Genomic DNA, 24,994 nt, shown 5'->3' with positions numbered 1-24,994 from the left:
GACTGTGGACACAACAACAATTCCAATATTAGTCTATGGAAGAAAGGGACATATTAGAAGAACCAAAAGGGGGGGGGGATTAATAAATAAATTGAAATTGGTGACTTCAAAGAATAAATGCCTCATAAACAACAGAAGATATCTTCTACCCCAGTAACATTGCGAACTCAAATATGGAAAAGACAAACCATACCCAAAAGTAAGCATAGCCTTAAAAAGAGCCGAAAATTCTAGTCAATATAAGAAACACAAATCACAAACTATAACTCAACGCCATGAACATAGCTTAACTGGAAGCAGTATAGGAAGCAAAACTACACCTAAGACATTGTATTTATTAAAAGCATGGGACGGACCTAAATTTAAGGCACATTGAAACAATAATAAGTTTGGGATGAAAAATAAAAGCTAATGTCGTGAAGAAAGTAATTCACAGAATAGGTGAAAGACAAAGTTAGGAGGTAAAGTGAGATATAAAAAGATTAAATAACCTGAAACCAGGAGGAATTTTTTTTGAGAGATTTAGGTAGTTCGATTTAATTTTAGTAATTTCTTTGTAAACTTTTTGTTCTTATTTAGCCTCAGGAACTGTTCCAATTTAAGTTTAAATCCATATGTCCCTCAAAGCTTTGTAGAACCATAATATCTTTTACAATATGTTTTCCCATTAAAGGAGTATAACCAATTGTTGGCATCAATAACGAGGCTATTGTTACTATGGTTTCTCAAGATATGGGCAAAGAAAGTAAGGCGCTTTTTTTTAAAGACACGTGAACTTGGGTATGGTTAGACATCTTCCAAAGGTTTTCATTCGACATAACATTTGGGTAGAAGATGTCGTTTATTATTCTTAGACATTTATTTACGAACATTTGCAATAATCTGGTATCAGTCTTAGTAATCTTCCATATGTCACTACCATAGAGAATTGAAATGATGATTAAAATGAAAATTCCGAGTCTTGTAAAAACACCTTATTTCCCTCATCTCTCCCTTTTTCTCAATATTTCAATTTAAATTGTATTCGATTTTTTCCAATACAGTATACTTTAGTAATCATGTCAGTTGACAAATTAACTAAATGTGATTTTTTCTAATTCTCACTTTAATATTTTGTTTGTGTTCCCAAATTGTAAAATAGATTTGTTTTAAATAAAAATGGATAAAACATTGATCTTAATTTACAAAAAAGACAATTGCTTAGATTCTTTGGAGAATTAGAAATACATAAATCTATAATATAGGGGGGTGACAGGAAATTATTTCAGAACCAAACCATGTTAACAATGATGGAACTAAGAGGTAGTGTTGCTAAACGGCTCGATTTGAGCCGATTTTTAAAAACGGCAAGCCAGAAAAAGTTGATGCAAAACTGAAGATTTTGGTCATAGATAGCACATATGTTTATTTATCTATTAGCGAAGTCTCAAGGCTTAGGCAAATTTTTCTGGCTAATTGAGTTAGCCGATATATATATATTAAAAAAAATGTAATACATAGGATTATAAATTTAAATTCATTTTAAAAATATGTAGACATCACCAGCACCGCTAATTTATGCGAGTGAGGCGATGAAGGCCGGTCACCACCGATTGAGACTTCGGAGCAGAGGTTGAATCATATTTTAAATTGAAAGAAATCTTTCTTTCTAATAAGAGCGGTATACTGGTCTTTGAGGAAAGAAATAAAATAACAATTGACACTAGGAAAGAAATAAAATAACAATTGACACTGATGACAGGTTTTTAGATACTTACTTTATTTAATGCCCCATTACGGAATGGCGGAATTCTCGAACCCATTGAAATATCTGGTGAAAATAAATATAAAAAACGATCATCTTAAGCTTTAATGAATCAAGGTTTTAACTTAAAGAATAGCACTTAACTTAATGAAATGTAACTATAAATAACATGAAAATTTAAATATATCATAATTAATTAATTTAATTAATATACCTAAATCCTCTGATGTGAATTATTTAAAATGTTATCATAAATGGATATCCAAACTGATGTCAATCAGACAATTATGATATTAATGAAATGGAATGTACCCTGATAGAAAATGTTCTTGATAACAATAATACAAATTTTCCATTTCCAAAATTTGAAAAATATTTTCAAATTAATGTAAAAACAAAAGGTGGCTACAAATTTATTCGTTTAACTGTAAAAGAGATAGAAAAACATCTTAATAATTTTGGTATAGGGAAGACTACATCCAAAAAGACCAATTCAATTCAAGCATAATTGATTAATAATATAGCTCATGCCAATATTTCTCAGATATTGGTTGATAGTCATTGTCAATTTTAATATTGATACAGCACAGCCAATGTCCATGGTTGATAATCCATCATTTAATGATGATTAAAACTCTATCCCCTGGTACAATTTTTTGTTGCTAGATATTAATGATTGAGATAGCAAAGATGCTAGTTAGAACCATAGAAACAACTTCCACTGATAATTTTCCTTAAATAAAGGATACTAATAGAAAATTCCCTAAGCACATTTTTTAAAATCTAAAGATACTCAAATTAGTTGTTTTGATTATTTTAAATGTATGTATATAAAATTAAATACTGCCTTGCCCTCAAGTGCTAGCATTAAGAGATTATTTAGTAAGGCCAAACTTATACTTTCTGATTGTTGCTCTAGACTTGGGGATGATAGTATAGAAATGATTTATTATCAAAATAAAACCAATTGATGTAGCCAAAGCTATTTTTATGTGATGGGTAGCAATAGAAATAGTGCAATACTTTTTTTGACAAATTTCAATAGCTCGCTACTTTTAAAAGTAGGGTTTAACAACTCTGGATAGCAATTAGATTGAAATCTCATTGCTCATTTGATATGTAATGACACTATAATTATTTACATATATGGCTATATTTTGAAGAATGAAAGCACTCTATTTTATTATTGTTTATGGAAATAATTTTTAATCCACTTAATGATTGAATACATTGAGTCTGTGGAGACTCTTCCAGTTAGTAATGTCTTCTTGATTCACTAAAATTCTATATAAATAACTGTTAAATAGAATAGTTTTGATATGAATAATAAATAAATGATTATGTAAATGAAAGGATAAAGGAATAATAATAAATATCTTATATTAAGGCTTTTAACATTTTTATTTGGAAAACAAAATTCAAACTTTTATTTATATCCTTTTATTAAATATATTTATATCAAGTATAAATTTATTCATCTCCTTCTTCATCCTCATTCTCTTCATTGTTGATTTGGAAATATCTGAGTTCATAACTATCTTTGCCATTTGACACAACTCTCAACCAATCTCGCAGGTTATGTTTTTTAAGATATTTTTTTGTAAGGTACTTTAAATATCTATATAAGGAAATAATATAAACTTGAGGACTATTTAATCTACCTTTTTGAGAATGGAATTTCAGATATAACTGTTACTTTAGCCTTATTTCTTTCTAAATTAAGGTCTTTACCTTTATATCCAGTTTTGCCATTAACTTTTATTCTCTCCTTAAGATATTTTTCCTAAAAGATAGCATTAAAATATGTTTTAACAAAATTTTTATACTAAATCAGCTGCGTCCATAATCCCATCTTCAACTGGATTATTACAATCGATCGTAAATTTCAATGACACTTTCTTCTTCTTGCCTCCTTTCTTTGCAGAGCTTCTATATTGTTTCCTTTTTTGTATCTTTGCATCCTTTATCCCATATATATATATTAATAGAAATGTAATTATAAATAAATGATAAGGTTTTTTATACTTACCGACATATTTCGATGATGTATGTTTGAAGAAAATAAACACTCGGAATCGAACTAATAAAAAATTTAATTTATTAGAAATATAAATTACATATGTTTTATTAATGTTTAATATCAGAATTTTTGATTTTTATTATAGTTATTAATTTAGATTATAAGTTTAAAATGTTCTATCATTTCTATTTTTTTAATATCTACTTTACTATATTTTATTTTTTTTAAAATATACTAATACATAATTTTAATAATTTACAGTAATTTATAAAAGTGAAATTAGATATATACACTATGGCTGGGACATTACTTCAAAATATAAAAATTAATTAAATTAATTTGAAATTATTAAAATAAAAATCAAAAAAAAGTTTATTTTGATAACTATTAAACCAAAGATATTAAAACACTAATAAGGCCAGATGGGTTTTCTTCGGTACTTCTATCTCTAAGTTTATCCTTATTTTGCGATTTCACATGCGTTACTCTATTTTTGAAATTTTAATTAAAATCCGATTGATATCCATTTTAACATTTATTTAGGTCATTATTAATAATCAAAGCTGATTATTATTAGAATCTTAATTATATATATATATATTTTGTATATTATGTAATTTTATATTCTTTATATTTGAGTTTGATATATAAAATTATTTTTTAAACGAGTTTTCTCAAACTTTGTGCTTCCCTTGGGTCAACCGGAATGTGGCAAAATAAAGTCCCTTATATCAGAACCAAAGAAATTTTATCTAATAAAATAAAAATTTTAAATTGTTTTTTTTTATCATTTCTATAGAAAAAGGATTTTTATTATATTAAAAGTTGTGATTGAAATATAATTAAAAATAAAAACTTAATCTCTAAGATATAAGATCCTATGAAAATGATAGCAAATAATTGATTCTTATACACTAAAATGAAAAAAAATTAATTTCCCAAGTTGCTGTTTCTTTTTCTTCTTGAATAATTTGATTATATTTAAATGAGCTCTTTTGAAATTAAATTATCTAGCAGTACTCATTTCTTGAGTTAAGTAGTCAAAATATTTTTTTAGAATCGAGATATGTCGAGATGAATGTGTCATAATTTTCCTAATTACCTGTATTAGATAATAGGTATGTGATCATCACCTGATATTATCATACATTCATATAACGTTAAAATAATTTTTTTTAAATGCTTTGATTTTTATATCAATATATAAAATGATTTTAGTTGTTAGTTTTAACTGGTTTAACAAACAACTATTCTCACATTTTACTGTGATATGAATTTATGTTCTATTTATTTCAAAAAATTATGTTGTATATACATTAAAATTACTTATTACCTTTTTTGTTTCATACTGATATCAATGTGCTTTCAAAACTTACACTCCCAAACGAATTCTTTTGATCGATCAATTGCTGAAAATTCTAGCACGTATACTTTTATAAATTTAAAAATAATCTTTATATAATTTAATAATAGATCATTGTTATTAGTGAACACATTGGATGGTTATATACATGCTATTGATCTCAATAATGAAGGGAAGCTATTATGGAATTATAATGCTGGAAATAAACCTTTGATATCGTCAAGTCTAGGAAAAGCAGAGGTTAAATAATGTTATTAATTTTTATTAGATTGCATCAAAAATTTATTCTTAAAATTCACAAAAGTTTTGAAAACTTCAGAAATTTGTTAAAATTTTCTAGAATAAAATTATATTTTGGTCATGTTTTCATTTTTATATTAATTTTTTTTAAAAAAAGCTATTTTTCAAAAATGTTAAATTTGCTAATTTAATATTTTTATATTTTTGACACAGCCTAAAAATAATTATGATATTTTATTTTTAACAAGAAAGGTATATTAGTATGAATCATTAGTTGGACAATTATTTCTTAATTTCTGGTTTATTATAAGATAGATATGTATACTATTTTATTATATCAATATTGGTAAATTAAAAAACATACTTTGTGATATGAATTATTTAAAAAAACCTAAATTTATAGAAACCAGAATGAATATAAAAAAAAGCTGATATGAATATAAAATCATAATGGAAGAAAACCATTAAAATTTTTAGATTATAATGGAACCAAAGTATTAATATAAGAAATGTTGAAAAAATGACAAAAAAATATGTATATAAAAATCATTTAAATTAAATTTTCTTATAGAAAAAGCCATCTTCAATTTTTCAACAATTCATAAATTATATATATATATATGTATATATTGTGTGTGTATACCTCCTGCCTTAAATATTTTTTTCGAAATTTAACATGTTATTTTTTATATTTGTCATAACAAGTTTTTATATTTTAATATAAACACAATTATACTTGCTTTTTAGGTACATTTTTTATTAAATTAAGCTCTTTTTAGAGCCTTCAATACTATTAATATATATTTTTATTTAGTAATTTTATATATTTTTACATATTTTTCTATAAGTTTGTTTTAATATTTTAGTTGTTTTTATCATTTTTTTTTAAAATTATACCAATATCAATATTATCAAAATAAAATTAAAAAAAATAATAAAATAAATATATGTTATTATGGAAGATATTTTTTAAAATAAAGGAAAATTTTAACTTTAAAAAAAAAATTATCTCATAAATGATCAGATACTTTTTTGCAATCATTAATATTTCTTATTAAATTCAAATAATACTTTATTATCTAGATTCGTGATCCTTTAAGTTAGTGTTGTTAAAAAGCTCGATTTGGGTCGATTTTTCAAAATGGCCCGATTAAGATTTTAAGCTAAAATAATATTATGTTAGCGTCAAGATTTGGCAAACAAAGTCTCAAGAATTTCTGCCAGCTATGAGTGAAATCTTCTGGCTTGCATAATGTTTTATTGGTCATAATCTTAGTTGGACCGTTTTTTAACAGCAGGTCCTTTCATCTACTATATAGATTACCTGTATATATATATTGACAAAAATTTTAGCTATAACTTCACGACATGACCACTTATTAGTGGTAGGGTAGGACTTGAGGGGGGGGGGGTAAACGCAAAAAATAAAACAAAGGTGCACTTTAAAAAAAAATTAAAATAAGATGAAATGAAAGTAAAACAAAAAAAAATTAAAATTAAAGTTAAAAATTTTTCCAGGAATCCAACCCATAACGAATATCGGTTGAAGTATAATATTGAACCGTCAGTCAAAATATTTTAGATATTCTCTCTTATCAAATTATATCTTATAAGGAGGAGGAATACAAATATGGGAGTTGAGAACACACATGTCCGCCAGCTTAGTTAGCGACATCGTCACAAATTATGGAAAATATATCTAAAATTGTTTACCGATATTTATCTGTCAAAACTGATTATTAATCATCTAGAGCGAAAATATCAAAAGATTCAAACCGCTTCACGCGTATTTTTATAGGTTCGGTTCAGGTTCGGGTGAAATTTTTTTTAACGCTTCGGGTTCGGTTTAGGCTCGGTAAATAATAACTTTTTAAGGGTAGATTTGAAATCCTGCATTTTTTGTACCCATTTTTATTTAAAATTAAAATTAGAGTTAATTCTTTCATTTTTAAAAATTAAATTTAAAAAAAAAACACGAAGAAAATAAAAAAAACGAATGCCAGGACAAAATATTTAATAGACCCTGTTTTTTTAAGGTCTCCGGTTAATACCGGTCTTAGGTTTGGTCTTTTATTTTAATTTCAATCTCATTACTTATAGAAATCCTACAAGTGATTCGTTTCTCCTGGCATCTTGAACATCCTATAAGAAGTCGCATTTTGGATGATTCATAGTTCACGAAATCTCTACCAACTTATAACGATTGAGAGATCATTGAAACCGCAAATAAGCTTCTAATCCAAAAAATTTTTTTTTAATAAAATCGCATTAAACGAGTAATTATTTAAAAAAAAAAACTCATTTGAAATAGGAAACCATTTTTACCTAGAGGATGTATAGAGACCATATTATATTTACAGTGGGCACAACATTTTCCCACGATCACCATTTCAGCACAATCACAGGAAGGGCTTCCTAGATTCCTATTAGAAACTCATTAAATAAATCTGTCTCGACCTTTTTAAATTAAATATAATCAAATAAAATCAAACACAATTCAAATTAAATCATGTGATAAGATATTTGCGAAACATAGACGAAACTACCTTTGTAACGATGATGGCATTTAGATTTATGCCGATGATGTTAGCCGGATAATTTCGCGGGACATTTTCCCGAATGGGCCGGAATTTCGCGAATTTTTTTTTAAAATTTTGAACTAGGCGCACGCGCACATATAAATGTCTTTTTCTTTCGTACCGAGTCAAAAAACACTTTTCCCCTAAATTTCCCGCTTGCCAGATTGGGTAACACGAATTACCAATACGTAGAAAATCTGGGTTTTTTAGCAACTTTTTAAATTTAAAATCACGTGATTTTGCCCGAATCGTATCGCAATTTATAAAAGACAGAGTATTTCATTATTAATAAATATGCGATTGCTTGGATATTGGTGGAAAAAATTTTCACAATTCTTTAATTTTTACATTAAAAATGGAGTATATTATTTTAAAAATTTTAAAATGGCGGCGTTGCTATTTTGGATGCTACTAAGTTAGGACTATAACCAATTTATTTTGAATATTATATTATTTAATAATTTAATTAAATTTAAATTTGATATCCTTTTAATATTATACGAAAAATAAAGAATATTCACACATACATATAATATATAAATGAGAGGAATATTTTCTTCCAATTCTGATGATGCTCACCTTAAGAGTTAAGATCCCTCCATAAACGCCTCAATACGTCGAGTACGGGTCGATGCGCATTTTCCTCCATTTTTCACGCTATCATAGCGACGCGCGTTATTAATAGGAAGGAAAAATTTCCACCAAATATACAGACGATCGCATATTTATTTATTTTTTTAAAAATAAAATAAAAATAAATAAATAAAAAAATAAATAATATTAAAAAATTTCCCCGAATTTCATAATACGAAAATTTAGGGAGAATGTAAATTTTTTATATTTTTTTTACAGGAAATTTGATGTTTTAAAATATTAATAAATAATGATATGGGTAATCAAAATGGCGTCCCCAGCTGTTTTTCGTTGATGTACACTTTTAATGAATGCATATATTATATGGCATTCTCCACCATTACCGAAATGATAAACCGGTAAAATCGAGTTTTAATCCGGGTCGACATAGCACAATCCCGAGTTTGCGAAACCGTTATCATACTGACATAATTAAATTCTATGTGCCTATTTTTATATAATCATCATCCCACCCCTAAAATATGCCCGGTTTAAATTACTAAAAAAATGAAGGCATCCATTTTGAATTATTCTTTTTTTTTCTTCTGCTTTTTTTTAAAAACGCGTTTTCCAATATTATTTATTTATATTTTTTTTTGGAAGGTCTAATAACTACGTTTCATAGTTTGTTTACCGTGTGATATGTTTTCTTATTCGATTTTCTTGTTTTACCATGTTAAAAATGTTACTATTTTTTTATGTATGTAAAACGATATTATATATATATTTTATATAAACCTACAAATACCTCCTCGAGGAAAACAACTTGAAAATAATTTACGTTTCACATGATTTATGTTTATGAGCGATGGGGGGGGGGGAGAAAGTTACGCGATTGGAACGGATACCTTCGTCCTATAAGGGTTACGATTTTTTTTTTGACTTTAAAACCACTTGTTAAGAAAAAACGACTATATATTATATGTTGACGGAATCACGTGATCGAATCCCATCTACCTTATATCACCCCTTCCCCCCCCCTCTCCACACATCCTCTAAAAACGGAATCACCAAGTTGGCTTTAAAAAATGACCCTTGCTGGATTCGAACCTAGGACCATCGGATCCGAACCGACTAGGGCTTATACGCTTCTCAAAATCGTCAAATTTTTTTCTTTGTATATAAGGATAAAATTGCGACACAATCTAATATTTAAATTTAAAAAAAACTCTTAACGCTACGCACTCGTCCTATAACGGCCTCTAAAAATATGGAAAGCGGGCGTTTGATTTTTTTTTTTACAAATTTCTATGCCGATCTTAGGCGCAATAAATTTTTTTAAACTTTTAATTCGTTACCCGAACCTGACCCTAAAAGGTAAAGCAAACTCGATCAACCCAAACATAAAATGAATTCCATATTCCACGACCAATCGGATACGTATATTTTTGTTTACAATTTAGTAATGTAAACAAAAAATAATAGCCCAAACATGCTCCAACCCGAAATAAAATTTTTATTGACACGTGTCGATTGATGAATTTTTGCACATCTCCAATATATGCACATAGGAGGATTCCATAAGTCATTTTTTCTAAGTGGCTTACTTTGTTTAACAAAGTTACTAATATATTGCTAATGTAAAGAAAATGAATTACACATCTTTTTTGAAATACTACTGAAGACCAAGGAAATTTGCATGATGGTTTATATACAAGTTAGTTCTAGCTCAAATTGATCCAGAGTTTATGGGCTCAAAGTTTTCAATACAGGGTGCGATCTTTCTAGATTTTTTTTAAATAATCTCAAGTGAACTCACTCGGGTAAATATTTAGAGTCCTACAATGTTTAAAAAAAAATTATGTATCATTTTTGTAGACCTTATAATTCTCTTCATTTTGGAAATATAAAAATTATGGGTAAAACACCAAAAAAATTTTGAACGAGTTCCATTTTGGGAACGACTAAACTCACCCAGATATGTTTATTATCAAACATATTTTAAATATTTAAAGTGAGAATCGAAATGAAAGTTGATAAGAATTTGATGAATATTCTGATTTTATTTTGGGTTCGGTTTTTTCCGGTATGATGGAGGATTTTCTTCAAAGTTAGAATATTAAGAACTAGTATTATCGATAAGTGAGATTGTGTACTGTGTTTGTTAGTGGTATTTTTATTTTATTTAATCATATGTTTATTCCTAGGTTTTCACGATGCTAATTTAAAAGTAAAAATTAACACAGCCAATATAAACCTTCTATCGGGCATGGGCTTTTTACCCTCTCCCCCTATTTTCCGTGAGCGTATAAGCAAGTGGCTTTGCCTCTTCCGCGCACAGGTAACTGCGGCATGGTCCTCTTAATTAATTCCCATCTCCTATCCCAGTTTTGCGATAGCTTTTCATGAAAGCATCAAGCTCTGCTCTGTTGTATATGACGTGATGCGCTTAATATCACGTAATTTTGGTTTAATTTTTTTTATAAGAAGAACCAAATGTAGAGGGCGCCATATCATTATACCAGATGATCTATCTATCAGCTTCAATTTCTTTATCGATCGGACCTTGAATCTTATATTTTTTAAAAAAAATTAATATTTAATTTACTCTCTTTACAAGAATGAATGTAAAATGTAATTCAATAAAAAATATATATACATATAATAATATAGATAAATTAGCATATTTTCGATAGTGTAATTAATCATATTATTTTTTTTTTGTGTTTTACCTACCTACTTTGTTTTTTTTTAAGAAAAAAAAATCAATTTCACATATTTTAAAGAAAATAATTTGCAAAAACCGGTCGAGAGAATATCCGGGATCGATCGGTACCGGATACTGTATTCGTCATATTTTCTTACATTATACAATATTTTATATACGGTCGAATATAGTTGAGACGCATACGAGAGGTAATATTATATTAAGCCCGGTTCGGCTTGGATAATTGGATAAATTCTTTATTTTCAATTCCCTTTAGGCCCAATTATTTTTAAAATAAAAAAATGTTTTTGACCGGAAGGAGCTTAAACGCCATATTTTGGCGCCTATTTTTTTTATCATAAATCTTAATTATTATATTATTTTTTTAACAATAACATCCAATTGTTAGAAAATCGTAGCTGTTAGCAATAATATCTACCACATGACATAATAGGAAAGCCTCAGGAAATTGTAATAGGTGTTTACGTTAAAGGATTACTTAACATATTCATTATAATATATATATTATTGATTGATGTTTTAATAACATGTATAATATAATCAGTGCGCATAAATTTATCGCTTCAAAAACGCAAATAATACATTTTTAAACGCAGTCGTTTAAATTGGACAGTATTTTTTTTAAATAAAATTGAAGCCGTTTCAAAAAATAGAGAGGTAATTAACGGTTCAATTTTAAAACATCGCTTGCGTTTGCGTTTTTTTTACAATTTGCGTTTTGAAACGCCGCGTTTAAACGTACAATTTGTGCGCACTAGAAATTATTATTTATAATGTATTATAGAATACTTAATTATTTTTTTCATGGGGAAGTGAATGTATAGCGTTGAACGAGTTTTATTTTTTATTTAAGCTTCGTAATTTTATCCTTTTTCTTTCTTTCTTTCTTTCTTTCTTTCTTTCTTTTTCTTTCTTTCTTTCTTTCTTTCTTTCTTTCTTTCTTTCTTTCTTTCTTTCTTTCTTTCTTTCTTTCTTTCTTTCTTTCTTTCTTTCTTTCTTTTAACATTAAATTTTTTTTTTAATCTCCCAAAATTATGAAAAAAACATAATATTTTTTTAAATTCTTATTTTCCCCCATTCCAATTCTAATTATTATTCAAATAATTTGAATAAATTGGCAACAAACACTTCCGGCGAATCGCATTTGTCTCGAATCGTGGAACTAAGATCAAGATATGACTCATTTTCGTTTTACCGGAAATTGAAAAAAGTGATTTTAAAAAAAAAACCAATATCACACCCTTATTAGACATTGAAAGCCCATAACTCCCAAATCCATTTGAGCTAGAGTTTTAAAGATTCTTGGATTAAAGGATCGCACCAATTTTTTTAAAATAATGTCGATCTAATCGTTGGTCACGTAGAATCCATCAACCAATAATATCATCGTTTAATAGTGAGGAAAATGGGCACGTGTTCAAGTCTGCCCTAGTTACAAGTTAAGAGGCATTGAGGGGGGGGGGGTGAGGTGAGTTAAAAATATTTTTTAAAACATATGGATGGGGCCGACGTGCCGTTGAAATTTAAACTATTTTTTTTTTCGAGCGATATGAGCAGAATTAAAAATTATATTCAGACACAAAACCGATCAATCAAATCATTTATAAACACGAAACCAATCAATCAAATCATTCGAAGACATTAGGCGGGCGGGTTAAACACATTTTTTAAACAAATAAACGGGTGAGCGAATCAAAATATGACGCGACGGGTGAGATTTTTAGAATCAGGCGGGCTTCTAGTCTGCACCCAACCGAATAATTTCTTAGGGAAGGGAAGGCGGTGCGGTCCATTCCATAGGGGTCAATTCGGCTCACACCTAAAACCCACTTGGAAATGTGCAACGATTTTTCCTTTAATCTCTTCGTTTCTTCTTTACTCACTCAAGGAAAATATATATATAAATCATTACAATTAAGCTTTTGCGACAAAATAGAAAAAAAAAATTATTTCGTTTATTAAAGGCTATAAGGAATGGCGTTAAAATCAGGGTGATTCCATCTTTGGACGGGAAGTTGTATCAATACGAGGAACGGGAAAAGAGAGACGATAATAACGCGGGAGATGATCACGTGGATCGCAACGATCTTAACGAAGAAGTGATCAGGGCTTTGCCCTTTTCTACTTCGAATCTTCTCAAAAACTCGCTAAGATTCAGCGAGGATATAGTGCTCCTGGGTGGCGAATACGTTACGACTTTCAATATTGACCTAAAAACCGGAAAAGTAAAAAAAATAGAATTACCCCCAAAAAGGCAAATGAATTTCTGTAAAATATGCAAATTAAAAATTGGATCGGCTGTGTAAGAACCAACGATGTGTGTACGATTCTAGAGTGGCGGTTCACGCATTAAACGCGTTTAAAAGCGCGCCATACGAGTCAGCTGTAGTGCCATTTTATGGACTGCGCGTCTATTAAATGATGTTAATATGCCAGTTAATAGTTGATATTATGATCGGGTAAGACAGTTGTGTCGACGTGCAAACCACAAAATGGCGCGACAAGCTGACTCTTTATGTATGTTCACTTTTGATCGACAAATTGCCAATTTAGTAGTGTACAACATCACATCATTGGTCAAAACCGAATGCTTTTATACCTAATTTTGGTTTGCCCAAATATAAGGTCTATACTCATTTTTTTTTGAAAGCTAAACTCAATTTATTTAAAAAAATATCTTCTCCAAAATAGCCCCATTATGTCTGCGGTTTAGAGGGTTGCCAATATTTTAACGAGCCAGCGGATGCCAATAAACCCAACTACAGATGCCCACTTGCGACTGATTCTCTCCTGATCAAGAGGGTCGATCGGATAGTCCGAAGCATTGACAGTAGGCTTGGAGAAGAAAGGTAATTATAGGATTTGATCATTTCAACTACTGATTATATATTTTTTTTTCTCCGATTATCACCAACTGCAGGTGGAATTTTAGCGTGGGAGATCTGGAGCTCAAACTCTTGAGGGCTAAGATTCCCTTTACTACACCGAAACCCCCTGTTACCTTAACCAAACCTGCCATCAACTTCCGATCTGATATAAAAAATGGCGGTTTCATCTCGGAAGACGAATTTGAAGAAAAATTAGACGATATTACGAACGAATCGTGGTCGTCAACCGGTACCACCGAAAATGGCGACAAATCAGACGATATTAACGAATCGGATGCTTCCGTTACCGAATATAAAGAAGATGAAGATGAAACAAAAGCAGACGATACTTCAAAATCGGACGAATACGAGACTCCCGATAAAAATGAAGACGGCGATAATATTCAAGATGGCGAACCAGGAGTGAGTAAATACGGCCTAACGGTACACGTGTCTGAAGGCGTTATAACTGGTTACGGAAAGGCCGGATCCGAGAAAGGATACGCCGTTATGTGGCAGCCTAAAAATAATGTGACCGAACGTCCCGTCAAATGGGATACGAGTGATGGCGGCCATCTTGATAGGGAACGAGAATGGCATAGAAGCGTAAATATTTATTTATTATTTCTCCCATATTTATATAATTTTAAAATAAATGGATTCACCTATGATTTTATTATCATTTTTAAAGTTTACTTGCCCAATAGCCAAAGTGTGGTCACTCATAGATGGTAAGTTGCAATCTTTGGACCTGCATGGCAATCAATATGTCGGTGCTTTAAAAGTTTCTCAATCTTACTTACCTCGTGGGACTCCAATATATATTGGTAAATAAATTTTCTTTTTTAATATAAAAATAAATAAATAATATAAATAGAAAGAAAGATAAAAAGAATGAATAATGAAAGAAAAAAAAGGAATTGTATTATTTGGAATAAAAATTCAAGAGAAATGTCAAAATTTTTGGTAAAATATTTTTTTAATATTAAAATCTTAATTTATAGGCACCTACCAAGGACAATTGTACGTCCAATCATCCATCCATAATTTTGATACCTCGCTAGTTGACCTAAGAGGTGGCGGCCGCAACTCTGGATTCCGATACGACTACAATTCCCGAAATGCCCGCAATATTTTTGATCGGCGACGAAATGAGGAAGATGGCGACGCTCATAATAATTATCCCGTCGGATTTCCTACCGTTTATTGGAAACCCTATTTGGCCACTAGTTTCGCTTTTTGATTTTATTTATTTATTGTTATGTTGTTATATATAGTTAAGAGAAGATTAAACGTTCAGTACGTAAAGTTTTTGCGTGACGCGTCTAGTCCAAGTTATCTTGTACGTGGACGCGTACCGCCTCTGAATACACGATATGCGATGAACGTTCGATCTTTCCTATTCTTGGATCTTGATTTGAATTCAGAACTCCAGTTGCCTGCAATATTGCGATTTTTTTTCTCTAAAGTTTATACTACGTAATGTTCGTCAGTGGTCCGGCCGGATCGATCGACGGTCCAGTCTGGTCTCAGCTGACTAACAGGTCCGACATCACGGTTCGGTTTAACCAAAGACCAAAAGTTTACTATGATTTACTTTCTAATAGACGTACACGTAAATCATGATCAGTTTAATGCCTAACACTTTATAATATCTCATCGTTTACTCGTTCCTTTCCTTTCCGTTTCATTGTTTATTTCAAAAAAATTGCTAAGCTTAAGGTAGGCGAATACCTTTAAATAGACATATAACATATAAGTAATTGAATCTTTAGGAATGGAAATTGAGAGCTGATGATGATATTATTACTCTTGCCGTTATATTCTACTACTCTTATAATTACTAGTTATTGATTTCCTTTGCATAATTTCATTTTATCATTATATTATTAGATTTCTTGTTATCATCCTGCACTTTTATATACAGGATAAGGGGGAATAGAGATTTGATTCATTTGGTATTTTTATCATTAATATAATCATGGCATTATTAATGTTTGTTGTGTATGTGAACGAGCTTGTTTTGTTAGCAAGCTTAGTGTTAGCTCCTTCCCGATCTTCGCTCTATTATGGTTTAACTTAATATGCATCATCAGCATCAACAAATAAAAGAAGAGAAGAGAAAAAAAAAAGAAATGTTTTTTTAAGAGTTATTGCATCGCGTTTAGTTTATATAAGATGGGTCATGAACCGGACCAACTCCCCCACAGTCTGGTCTCATCCGACTTAACGGTCAAGCGGGCCATTCTCGTTGATATAAAAAAAATAAAGTTGTATTTTATTCCTTCCTAAACCATCTAGGTTTATCGCGGACGCCAATCATAAATACCCGCTATTCCTCACTCGATTACCATTATAATAGCGACAAAATCGATGAAAATGACGTCAACAACCTCAGCGATATTGATCGGGAGTCGGACGATATCGATAAAGTCGAATATAAATCAGTCGCCGATGCCAATTCCGACGATATTATTGATTCGGCTTCCACTTCCGCCCTAACCTCTTTCAAATCTTATATGGATTACCCTTTTGGTAATTTTTTTTTTATTAATTTGTTATCATCTTCCACAAGGAAAATTAGATTAATTTAATAATTCCCAGACATTGTGAAATAATAATCTAAAATCAAGATGTTTATATGTGCTTTATATCTATAGGCTTTATTATGGCTCTATCATTTCCATCATTTAGATACCGGTTATTACCTATGGCCAGAAAATCAATACGATCCTTCGCCTAAACACCCGGCGCCTAATAAAAAGAGATACAAAAATTCCGCGAATTTCGATCAAGACGCGCGGTCGCCAGGGGACCTCGACGAAGATGACGGGGAAAATAGGACTAGACCCGACAATTACTGTTTTTCTGTCCCCCAAAAGCGGCGATTCTCCCCGACCAATAAAGGTAGAAAAGGTGACCCGGTATCCGAAAATCAAAGCAAATATTGTTTTTCTCGAAATCGGTACCGATATTTATTCGGGGGAAAAAGTCAGCTTGACAGGAAAAGGGGAAAGGGTGATGCCAGGATTTATTCCCTCTACACGCTAGGAGACGGTCGATACCCTATATGGGCATATTGGTTAGATCGCGATTCGCTTATAAATTTAACAGTTTTCTAGCTAGAGGATAAAACGGCTATGTTTGAAGGATCAATTCAGTTGAAAATGGAGGGTTGGAGAACGAATTAAGTGAGGGTGGTTGAGAATCCATTTTAGATGGGGGTTGGGATTGAGTCCTCTGCACTCCCCTTTAACTTGCCCCCGTGAGAATCTAAGATTGAAAAATTACCGAAAATACCTTTCAATTACTAAATTTTCTATTCCCGGTTATGTATCTAGATCTATCCTAAATCAGGATTCGCCGGCTTACTAAACATAACATTATTTTTCTTATTTACGATTTTAAATTTAAAAATCAAAAAAAAATAAAAAGGAAAGAAATCATACTGACCAGCCTTTTCATCACCTGTTTACTTCACTTGTTCCTCTTTTCCGGGCTGGAATTAGCCCAAAAATGTCTTCCGCATTTCCTTTTGACCTACCTGAATTTTCTGATTTCCCGCCACGTTAAACGAAGCGGTGGTTATTACGGCGATAATCACCGAAGTTCGGACGGCAGCGGTAGCGGTAACAGGCATTCTTCCGGCTATTACACCAATAATAACTCCCTGCCCAACTCCATTAAAAGTGGGGGTGGTCTTCTCGAATTGATGGCCGACTCCAAAAACGAACCATCTTTATCCCCGGGATACAAAGAAAAACGTGACAAAAATAAAGGGAGGTTGGAGATGCTCAACAACAATGACGTAGGGATAAATACTACCGACATCTCTAATAACGGGGCGGTTGAACCCAACCCGAAAAGTGGCCGATTCGATTCTGTCGATAGCGGTCTTCATATAGCTTCCAGGTTTTTTTTAAAAAAAAGATATTTTCGTAGAAATTTGATTTTTTTATAATAATTACGGAAATAAAATCTTTTCAAAAAATAAATATTCAAAAGATTTCATACAGATTTTCAAATCATTAATAGTCTGGGAAAGGGCGGATTCGGCCTAGTCTTACGCGTGAAAAATAAGATGGACGACCAATCGTACGCGATCAAGCGGATAACCTTGCCCAATAAGTGAGTAAAGAAAGAAGAAACGGAAATGGGTGGGTGGCGGGTGGGAATGAGATTTTTTTGTTTTGTTCTGATTTTTATATAGAATTCTTTAGGAAACTTTGTTCTTAGGTTTATAATTTACTAGTTTATCTTTTTTTACCAAATTTTGTGTTAAGAAATCTCAATTTTAGTAGTGTCGTTACAACCCCTCCTCCACAGATTTGGGGTCGATTTTTTAAAATGGTCCGATTTAAGATTTTAGTTAGCATCGAGTAGCAAACAGATGTTCAAAAAGTATTTCTGCCAGACATGAGCCGAATCGTTGAGTATAACCATAATGTTATTTTGGTTATATCGACCCGAATTTTTTTTTTAAAAAAAAAAACTTTTCGAAGAAAAATCGCTTCGAGATAACTTTAAATATTATCCGCGCTAAAATTTTCTTTCCCTCCTGGCGGACAAGTTCCGCGCCTCTTTTAATTGTTATCATAATAGCACCGTTTATATATATATATATATATATATATATATATATTAAAATATTTATTCCTGTGAGACGATTTATACTTACCATACCACAACCATTATATATATAAACTCATTTAGCGAAAGCTCGAGGGAAAAGGTTTTGAGGGAAGTTAAAGCTCTGGCCAAACTGGATCACATCAATATAGTGAGATATTTTCAGGCCTGGATAGAACCTTCCAGCAATATACCCCTACCCAAAAGCTATAAAAAGGATCTGGCAAAGTACAACGTTACCACCGATAGCAAAAAACATCTCAATGATTCCAACGACAAAAGGTTGAATTTTGGATAAATACTTATTTACGTATTTAGAAAATTAGATAATCGAGGTCAATTGTCCGGACTCATCCCGTGAAGAAAATAACTAGATTTTCAATTTGGTTCCTAAACTCGATCCGAATTTTTTTAAAGTTTTTTTCTTGGTTTGTTGAGAGTTTCGAACCCAGTTAGTTGACCTTCACTAAAATTGAATAGCATTCCTTCCCATTTTTGGCAGAGAATCTTCAGTGAAAATTCGCGTATCCTTGCTCTTTACAAGGCTCTAGGATGAATGCGTAGGAACGTAAAATCACTTTCATACTCTGGGGGGTTATAATTACAAAATACTATAATTTTTGAAACTCTAGGAACTGTTAGATAGTAGGAAGAGAAATGCTAGGTAGGAATAGTAAGCAAGAATGAAGGATAAAATTCAATGGCATATAATTCTACGGGGTATTATCCCAAAACAATAAGACCAAGGTTGGGCGGTCATTTTAAGAATGGTGGTTCAAGCAGGTCCTTACGCGATAACGATAATCGCTCCAAAAAAAATTATTTTTCACTCATACCTAGCGATGCCGATGAGGTATTTACCTCCTTTTCAACCACGAATCTTTCTTCCTATTCCGATCCTTACAACTATTCTTACCGCATTGAGCCCGTGAGCAACTTGCCCGACTCCAGCGAATCATCCCCGGGGGTCAATCGGGACAAAGGTGACCATTTCAAGAGGACCGACAAAGTTAGTTCCAGGATAAGCCACGAGCCCAAGTCCAAATTGTTTCTATACATTCAAGTGAGTGTAACGAATATTTATAATTATATCCCTTGCAATACGCGGTTTAAACTGTAAATATTATATCAGAAACCTGCTGGTTCAGCCGGCGAATCCGGTCTGGAACGGGCCAAAAAAATGGTACGATTTAAACAATCTGGGCCGTTATAACTTTGAACACACTCCCGTTGTAAACAGTACCAGCCAATAAGTATTAAGGAGTTCATTCAAATCAAATTCTTTAATTATAATGTAATCAATGTTCAAATAAACGACGAGGCGCTAATTTGGAACAGCCGTCCAGCTGATAGGAAAAGCGGCAAAATGACGCTGTCTTGGCTGGGTCCTTTTTACAATAGTCGGGGGATTTAAAAAAAATTCTGATAAATATAATTATTAACAAATTATTACGTAATATTTAGGCAACTAAGTTTAGGTGAGTATATTTAGAACGGAGTTCAAATAGAACGTTGCGCCGGACTTAAAATTTGGGGCATGCCTAACATTTTGACCTCAGCAGGTTTCCGATATTTTATATTAGATTACATTGTAGAATTCTTATCAATAAGTACAAAATTAAAATTTCGCCTTAAAATTTATTGGAACAAAATTACGAAGATGCAATTATGCCAGCGGAGAACGCTCAAGGACTGGTTGCTGCACATGGAATCCTCGACTACTTCTAACAGCACTTCGAGCCACGGCCCTTCCTTCCCTTACGTTCACTTTCCTTGGTCGGGCGACAATAACGGCTCCCATATACGCGACGATTTCTCCGCCAACACTAAAAGGAAAGCCCTATACATTTTTGACCAAATCGTTCAAGCCGTCCAGTATTTCCACGAACGGGGGTTGATCCATAGGGATTTGAAAGTTAATTTGCAGGAATAATATAATGTGATCTAGATGGAGCCATTTTTATGCCATTTTTTTGGCTCGTATGCTATTGGCAACTGGATCATTAAATGTCTCCATTTATAAATATTAACACGTGTCTGATAAATAAATAAAAAAATATCAAGCAAAAGAAGATAATTAAAATATTCTTCGTTAGACAATTTTTCTTTGTTTATAAAAGGTGGAGATGGAGCATTTTAATTTTGAAGGACAACCGTAACCAACTAGTGTTTGCTAAACGGGGTCGATTTGAGCCGATTTTTAAAAACGGCTAACTCGATATTTTAGCCAGAAAAATATCGCCTTAACTTCGAGATTTCGCCGAAAGATGTTCAATCCTATGTGCCAACTATGAGCAAATTTTTTTTAGCTTGCTTCATATGTTTCTGGATAAAACATTGAGTTAGCCGTTTAAAACATCAGGACTCCCTCTCCCATGTCCCACTATCGCATATCAGAGCTTTTAAATGTGAATTCCTTTTAATAACTAAACCCAATTTATATAAATTTTTTAATTTTTGTAGTATGTGTTATATTAGGAACGAATCATTTTTTTTTTGTAAAAATATTGATGTACCTTATTTAATACAGCAGATAACGTACTTATGGGAATAATAGTTGGGAAGAAGTTTATCTAGAATAACTCGGTTCTCGCCCATAGTTTTACCCTTTTTTTAGGTCTTATTTTCACAAATTTCACTCCTCTATTTCTATTCGTGTTGTTGAAGTAACTGATTACAAGTATATTTTTGCCCAAAAAGTAAATAAATCCTCTATAGTAAAGTTACTTTTGAAAAGATGTAACTCTATATACCCCTTTTTTTTAAGGGTGAAATTTAACTTGTAAACGACGCTTATTTATTATTATTTTCAGCCTTCCAACATATTTTTCTCCGTGGAAGGGGTTGTCAAGATCGGGGATTTTGGCCTAGCCGTTCCCAATCTGACTCCCGCTTCCGCTTCTCGACATCACACGCTATCCCTAAATAGTCAAACGATGATCAGTTTAGTCTCCTCGAACGATGATGCCCGAAGAAATCTCGACGCCAATCTGGACAACGTATCCGGTAACGATTCCAAGGGTCGCAAAATCGATCACGTGGACAGGAACGGGAAGCAGTATACACTGAGAGTAGGAACCAGGCTTTACATGAGCCCCGAACAAGTAAAGATTATGGATTTGAGAAATTATTTTGAGCAAAAAATTTTTTCTAAAGATCGCCAAAAAAATATAAATAATATTCTTTGAAAAAGATCTGAAGATTTTTTTTTCTTTTCGAGATCGCTCAATCGAAATTTATTTATCACGTGATCTTTTCCTAATATGAAAATCTTGTTTTTAAAAACAATACACAAAAATAAAAAACACAAATAAAAAACGCAAGGTTGAAAACAAGGTCTACACAAATAAAGTCGATATCTATTCGCTGGGTTTGATACTTTTCGAGTTGCTCTACCCTTTTTCGACACAAATGGAAAGGATAAAGGTAATGAATCTCCCTTTTTATAGATTTAAATCATTTATGAAGCCAATATTTGTGGGTAAATCTTTAAACCTTTCTTTCTTTTGGAGGATCCTCCAGATTCTAATGATTCAAAATTCCATGTTCATGGCGGGACACGTAGAATCTTACGTGTTATTTAGCGTCTCTTTGGGGATCCTTCAGTTGTAAAAAAAAAATTGTAAAATGAGGGGGGGGGGTGAATTTGACCTCTAATATTCGGTTACGGAAACATTAACTTCTTCTCATTTTAATGGCGATTTCCAGGTTTTTCCCAGGTTGGCCAGTTTTCCCTCTGATTCAATCTTTAGAAAATTTTGTAGCAAGGTTTTTTTTACAATCGGATGCCCTTTCTGACGTCAACCCCCCTTTAGGTTGTTTTTTACACGCCAGTAGAGGAGACGGTTATCCTATCCTAGACCCAGACCACGGGGAACTTTTTAGACCTCCATTAGCCGCCAAAAGACGTTGCGACTCTCCCGCCACGATAAGGCTGAAAACGCAATCTTTCGCCTATTACGGAAACATTGAACTAATATTTATAATTGACTTTGGGCAATAAAAACTAACAGAGCTATAACCGATTATATAATATAATCTTTTAATTCAAAATTAACTATAAATATATTTTATTATAAATAGACCTTGATGCAATGCCGACAAGGCAATTTTCCCAAAGATTTTCAAACGGAATATCCTAAAGAGGTTTATTTATATATATATATTAAACGCGATTAAAAACTAATTTTAAAAAAGGGAAGATGCCAATTTCTTATCTAGATTACGAAGTCTTGCAAAGAAAGAATACCAACATATAAGCATTGGGGGTAAGGGAGGTCTTAAAATTTATTTGAGTTATTGGCAATCATTTTCTATGCCTTATCTAAATGGTTATTATTTGTAAAATCTCGAAAAATCTTTATGCGCAAGCGCGATTAAACTTTTACACAAAACTAGTGATCGGAGGAAAAGCCTCAGGAATAATATATACCTCCAAGGGGTAAAAAATTTGCACAAAAATTAGCAACCCCGTTTCCCACCAGCCCCTCAAGAAATAGCCTCTAAATAAACCCTACAAAATTGATATATCCAGATGAATGAGTGATATAATGGGCTAGGCTGCAGCTAGAACAATATCAATTTTATAGTTTTGCTAAGTTTAACCGAAATTAGATGCGGGATTAGACGACCTGACAGGCAACTTAGTGGTAGGGTTATATTTGATAAGGTCAAATTTATATTATTATAAATGGGCATTTTTGTTAAATTATCAATTTTTTTTTTAGTGTTTTGGATGTTGAAAGAACTTATTTTCACTAACGCCAATAACGGGGTAAGGTCTTTAGTTAACCTTTGGTACTGTAATTGATGTTTGTCGGAAGATATTTCTGAAAGATATCAATCATAAAAATTAATATATTTTTTGTTAGATTCTATTACTTATTTATTTTTTTTGAATGATATTCATATGAATCAATTTAGACTTACCTGATTTGGTTGTGAACGAAAAAATTATTCTCCAAATAAATCGAATTTTTTATAATCTTTCATATTATTAGTTAATTAAAATCTATCTTTCATATTATTAGATTAGCCAATCAAGATATTCTTAATATCTCTAATCAAATTATTATTTTTTGTCTTACAAGTTTCAAATAGTCAAATGGTTGTTATCGCAAAATCCAGACGACAGACCCGATGCTAAGCAACTCAAAGATGATAGTTCCTACAAATCCATTTTCGAATATTAGAATATTATAGAATAAACTTGTTTTTAAAATTTATTATTATTATTTTTTTTATATAGTATTTATTTTTGATATCTTAGCTTATAAACTCAAAACATTTGCTTGTTTTAATTTTTTTAAAACACTCATAAACTTTAAAAGACGTCTTTTAAGGGTTTTTTTATTTTCGATAAGGTGCATCGTCTAATATCCTTCCCCAATTTAGTACCATTATCCTTTGCCTAACGATATAAAGGAAATCATAGATATTTTTACAAATTAAAAAATATAAAATTTCCAATTCAATTTTTTTTTTTTTAAATATATTTTCAAATACTATAATTATTATTATATAAAATTTTTTGTAATTTAATATATTATAAATATTATAACATAAATTACCATATTTTTTTCATAGAATTTATTATATCATATCATATTATATAATTAAAATCGTTTCACCTTTTTGTACGAGTCTTATAGTAAATAAATTATTTTATTTTAGTTTATGTCTTTAATTGCTAACTTATTTTTAAAGATATTATATATTTTTTTAAATAAATTCTCTTCTCTTCTCTTCTCTTCTCTTCTCCTCTCTACCCTATGCTCTTTAACATACAAGCAAAGTTATAAAGTCAATATTTTATATATATATATAGTCGCGCTCGTTACAACATAAACTTACAAGAAATATATAGTTAGTATGTGTCTTCATAATCTCAGGGTATTAAGAAATTTATTTATAAATGTGGTATTGCAACTAAAAGTATGTAGTGTTGTCGATTTGAGCCGAATTTTTAAAAACGGCTAACTCGATCTTTTAGCCGGAAAGATATTATTCCAAGCCTCGAGATTTCCGTTAAACAGATGTTCAACCCTTTGCCCCACCTCTTAAGACTCACATAACATAATTCCTAATAAAATATTGAGTTAGCCGTTTTTTAATTAATCGGGCTCAAGATGAGGTCAAACTAAAGGGTATGGGGGGAGAACTTTAAAATTTGAATCATTTTAATAGTGCGGTGGGCGTTAAAAGAAAAGATTATATTTTGCCTGGATTTTTATTCCCGCTCGCATTGGAAC

At 31.2% G+C, this 24,994-nt stretch overlaps 2 protein-coding genes across 3 annotated transcripts; one reads left to right on the top strand and one right to left on the bottom strand.

The window, feature by feature from the left end:
• Nucleotides 1-3,126: 3,126 nt before the first annotated feature.
• LOC135926102 (large ribosomal subunit protein eL22-like) lies at nt 3,127-3,846 on the bottom strand. The gene is made up of 4 exons (XM_065461791.1): nt 3,774-3,846; nt 3,571-3,705; nt 3,406-3,527; nt 3,127-3,362 (listed from the first exon to the last, which is right to left on the bottom strand). The coding sequence occupies exons 1-4, from the start codon at nt 3,777-3,779 to the stop codon at nt 3,215-3,217; spliced, it is 411 nt and encodes a 136-aa protein (XP_065317863.1). The 5' UTR covers nt 3,780-3,846; the 3' UTR covers nt 3,127-3,214.
• Nucleotides 3,847-5,017: 1,171 nt separating this feature from the next.
• Nucleotides 5,018-24,415, top strand: LOC135927269 (eukaryotic translation initiation factor 2-alpha kinase-like). Of its 2 annotated transcripts, XM_065463223.1 has the most exons (18): nt 5,020-5,189; nt 5,238-5,367; nt 13,212-13,472; nt 13,939-14,096; nt 14,168-14,720; nt 14,806-14,941; nt 15,119-15,343; nt 16,416-16,649; nt 16,809-17,196; nt 17,550-18,026; nt 18,120-18,242; nt 18,828-19,025; nt 19,584-19,806; nt 20,404-20,658; nt 21,557-21,847; nt 22,068-22,169; nt 22,827-22,889; nt 23,834-24,415. In XM_065463223.1, the coding sequence occupies exons 1-18, from the start codon at nt 5,035-5,037 to the stop codon at nt 23,933-23,935; spliced, it is 4,074 nt and encodes a 1,357-aa protein (XP_065319295.1). In that variant the 5' UTR covers nt 5,020-5,034; the 3' UTR covers nt 23,936-24,415. The 2 variants fall into 2 exon arrangements, with proteins under 2 accessions (XP_065319296.1, XP_065319295.1); XM_065463224.1 differs by lacking the exon at nt 18,120-18,242 and having other exon boundaries at nt 5,018-5,189.
• The last annotated feature ends 579 nt before the right edge of the window (nt 24,416-24,994 follow it).

The sequence above is a fragment of the Gordionus sp. m RMFG-2023 genome, chromosome 3 (genome assembly GCF_954871325.1).
Source record: "Gordionus sp. m RMFG-2023 chromosome 3, tfGorSpeb1-WG-v2, whole genome shotgun sequence".
Classification (NCBI taxonomy): Eukaryota; Metazoa; Nematomorpha; class Gordioida; order Chordodea; family Parachordodidae; genus Gordionus; species Gordionus sp. m RMFG-2023.
The sequence above is the reverse complement of the archived record's forward strand: the minus strand, read 5'-3'. Positions and strand labels throughout refer to the sequence as shown.